General features: G+C 38.5%; 1 protein-coding gene across 1 annotated transcript; it reads left to right on the forward strand.

Annotated features, from left to right (window-relative positions):
- Positions 1–310: 310 nt before the first annotated feature.
- LOC126724857 (pollen receptor-like kinase 3) lies at positions 311–2,902 on the forward strand. The gene is made up of 2 exons (XM_050429281.1): positions 311–1,751; positions 2,042–2,902. Exons 1-2 carry the CDS (start codon positions 431–433, stop codon positions 2,815–2,817), a joined length of 2,097 nt encoding a protein of 698 aa, XP_050285238.1. The 5' UTR covers positions 311–430; the 3' UTR covers positions 2,818–2,902.
- The last annotated feature ends 785 nt before the right edge of the window (positions 2,903–3,687 follow it).

The raw sequence follows: 3,687 nt of genomic DNA on the forward strand, positions 1-3,687 counted from the left end.
AAGCAAGATGTCCACCAATTTAATCACCCAGCTTGTAACACCCAAAATAAACTACTGTGAGCTGGGTCATCAAAAAAAAAAAAAAATACCGTGAGCTGAACATAGACCTAAAATTGGGACTTCGATTTTTTTTTTTTAGCTTGAAACCCACCTTAAAAAAGCATCTTTAATCCAATTAGAACAAACGGTTATAACGGTTTTTCAAAAAAAAAAATGACTTTTTCAAACAAGAAGCTCCAGAACTCTCTCCCTAAAGCCCTTAGGTCTCTCCCATTCTGAGGCTATCTTTTCACTCTCGTCCAAAACAATACACACCATGAAGAGAACACACCAATTCAAGCCATTCAGCAGAGCAAATAATACCCAAAATTTCACAGCAAAATTTTCACTTGCAAAAACCTTTCTTAGGCTTCAAGTTACCGGCTGAGTAATGGCCGCCACTCAGCAATTCCTCAGGCGGTCTCTTTTCTGCTTGTTCATTTTTTTGTTCCTCTCTCATATGGGATCTTCTTTAACCGAGTCAGAAGCATTGCTTAAGCTCAAAAGTTCGTTTACAAAAGCCAGTGCTCTAAATTCTTGGGTGAATGGCTCATTGCCTTGTGAGGGAGAAGTTGGGTGGGATGGACTGGTTTGTTCCAATGGCATTGTCACCGATATTCGCCTTGGAGGTTTTGGTTTATCAGGAAAGATAGATGTTGATGCCTTGCTTGAACTTTCTGATCTCCGAAGTATTAGCATTATGAGCAATAATTTTTCAGGTTCAATACCCGCATTCAACCGGTTAGGTTCATTGAGGGCTATATACTTGTCAAGGAATCGATTTTCGGGTGAAATTCCATCGGATTATTTTGCAAATATGGGGTCTTTGAAGAAAGTTTATCTTTCTAGTAACATGTTTACAGGCAAAATACCTTCTTCATTAGCTCAAATTCCCCGTCTTGGTGAATTGCTTCTTGATAACAATCAATTTAGTGGAACTATTCCTTCTATAGATCAACCAACATTGGCATCACTCGATGTTGCAAACAACAAGTTAGAAGGCGAAATTCCATCCAGCTTAACGAAATTCAATGCAAGTACATTCAAGGGAAATGGTGACCTTTGTGGGGAACCGTTGGGCAATGAGTGTAAAGAGGCAGCAGCTGGGCCAGCAGGATCAAAAAACACAAGCATTTCAAAAAATATGATTATTGCAATTGTAGTTGCAGCGGTGGTGCTTCTTATGATTATCGTTGTGATTATTGTAAGATCAAGAAGAAAAAAGAGAGATGAATTTGATGTGCTTGAACATGAAAAGAGAAATTCTGAGGAACATGTTGTAGAGGTGCGGGTGTCTCAGTCCGGGTCTAGTAGAAAAGAAGCCGATTCAATCCATAGGAAGGGCAGTAGCTCAAGCCGTAGGGGATCTAATAAGGGCAAAGGCAATATGGCGGTAGATTTAGTAGTGGTGAATAATGAAAAGGGCGTTTTTGGGTTGTCAGATCTGATGAGGGCATCTGCAGAAGTGCTTGGAAATGGGTCTTCGGGGTCTGCATACAAGGCTGTGATGGCTAATGGGGTGGCAGTGGTAGTGAAGAGAATGAGAGAGATGAATGCACTGGGAAGAGATCAATTTGATGCAGAAATAAGGCAAATTGCGAGTCTTCAACACTGGAATATCTTGACACCTTTGGCTTACCATTTCCGGAAAGATGAGAAGCTTTTGGTATATGAGTACATTCCCAAAGGCAGCTTGCTTTATCTATTGCATGGTATGATTTGTGACAAGTTCTTGCAGAGTCTGCATTTTCTCTTTTGACATCAAAATAAGAAGGGTGTCAATCTATTAGAAAATGCACCCTAGCTTATTTAGCAAAACAAACCCAACAATGTTCCTTTTAATTATCATTTTACAATGGCATATGACTTAATAGGTAAATTTAAGATTTATCTTTTTGGGACCAAGCAGAGAGTGAATTTACATGCATTTTTCTATTGGTGAATCTAGACATCAATGTTTGCTACATAAATGACTTCTAATGATGTCATTGCACTTTTTTAGGTGATCGTGGACCATCACATGCTGAACTCAATTGGCCTACACGTCTAAAGATTGTTCAAGGAATTGCCCAAGGGATGGGTTATATTCACACTGAACTTGCTTACTCCAGTATACCCCATGGAAATCTCAAATCCAGCAATATTCTTCTCACTCCTGACTTTGACCCCTTACTCATAGACTATGGATTCTTCCCGTTGATCAATCCTTTGGATGCAGCACAAGCATTGTTTGCATTTAAGGCGCCCGAGGCAGCAATCTTTGGCCTAATATCTCCTAAATGTGATGTATACAGTCTAGGAATTGTCATTCTTGAAATCCTTACTGGGAAATATCCTTCTCAATATCTAAACAGCAACAAAGGTGGCACAGACGTAGTCGAATGGGTGAACTCAGCTATTGCTGATCATAGACAATCTGAATTGTTTGATCCCGAAATTGCAAGCTCTAGAAATTCAATTGGTGAGATGAAAAAGCTTCTCCACATTGGTGCAGCTTGCACTGAAAGTGATCCCGAGCAAAGACTAGACATGATGGAAGCCATTAGAAGGATAGAGGAAGTGCAAGTAGAGGGAGACCAAGAGGATAGAACAATGTATGTCACACCATCTCTTCGAGACAGCTATGAAGATTCTTTTCCACAGATAACTTTTGAAGCAAGAAATTCATATGACGGCCTTGGAGGGCTATCTAGGACGAGACATGAATCACACAGCTTTGCAAGCCAATCATCAGGGCGTCCAAGTACTGATGATAATTTTGTCTTTGCCATCCCATAATAAATGTAAAGAAGTTTTTATTTTCTTTTGATTAAGGAATTCTCTGTATTCAACTTAATAGGGAAATAAGTTAAATTGAGTGGCCTTTCTTGATGCACCATTTTACAAGAATTTGAGCTAAAGAAAAAGGTCAAGATAAAAATTTAATGCATAGGCACCTTAGCTTATACATGTAAATTTTAAAACATTATTCTTGTTGACCACCGCATACTCTTGGTGCGATGGCCACTTCACAAATCTAAATGCTTGTGGGGTATGGGAGATAAGGACCAGAGTTCAAGTCTCTAGGAAAGAATTTCTATCTTGTATAAAAATAAAAATAAAAAAAAAAACATTATTCTCTTTGAACTCAAAGTAACCTCAACAAAACAAATCTAAGCTTAACAAAGCGATTAATCTTATCGTACTAAAATTATGCATAAGTAGAGTTTAATGGCATGTAACTGTAAGCCATGTTGTTGGAGTAACTTCATGTTGACAGCCATAGAAAGAGCAACAAATTATGAGGAACCCGCACCATGTCTGATATATAACACCATCCAAACCGCCTCTTTAATTATACATTTGGGAGATCCATTTGCTAAATGATAACTACGAGGGGATGCTCGCAGTACAGGTAGTCCCAATTCTCAATTCTAATGCTTTAAACATAGTTTAAATGTTTAATTATTAGTTGCTGTCACAAGTTGACACTGCTAGAATGATTGAACATAGAATAATACTGTCAAATCTTTTGTTTCTGCTGTTCCAGATAATTGCTAATCCAAATTTTAGGTTGGGATCAGCTCAGCTGGGGTGTCTCCTGAAATTGACATGCCTAATTGGAGTTCTGATACACTGTGAAGTTAAAAGTTTGGACATAGTTACACT

Source organism: Quercus robur, chromosome 5, assembly GCF_932294415.1.
Source record: "Quercus robur chromosome 5, dhQueRobu3.1, whole genome shotgun sequence".
Classification (NCBI taxonomy): Eukaryota; Viridiplantae; Streptophyta; class Magnoliopsida; order Fagales; family Fagaceae; genus Quercus; species Quercus robur.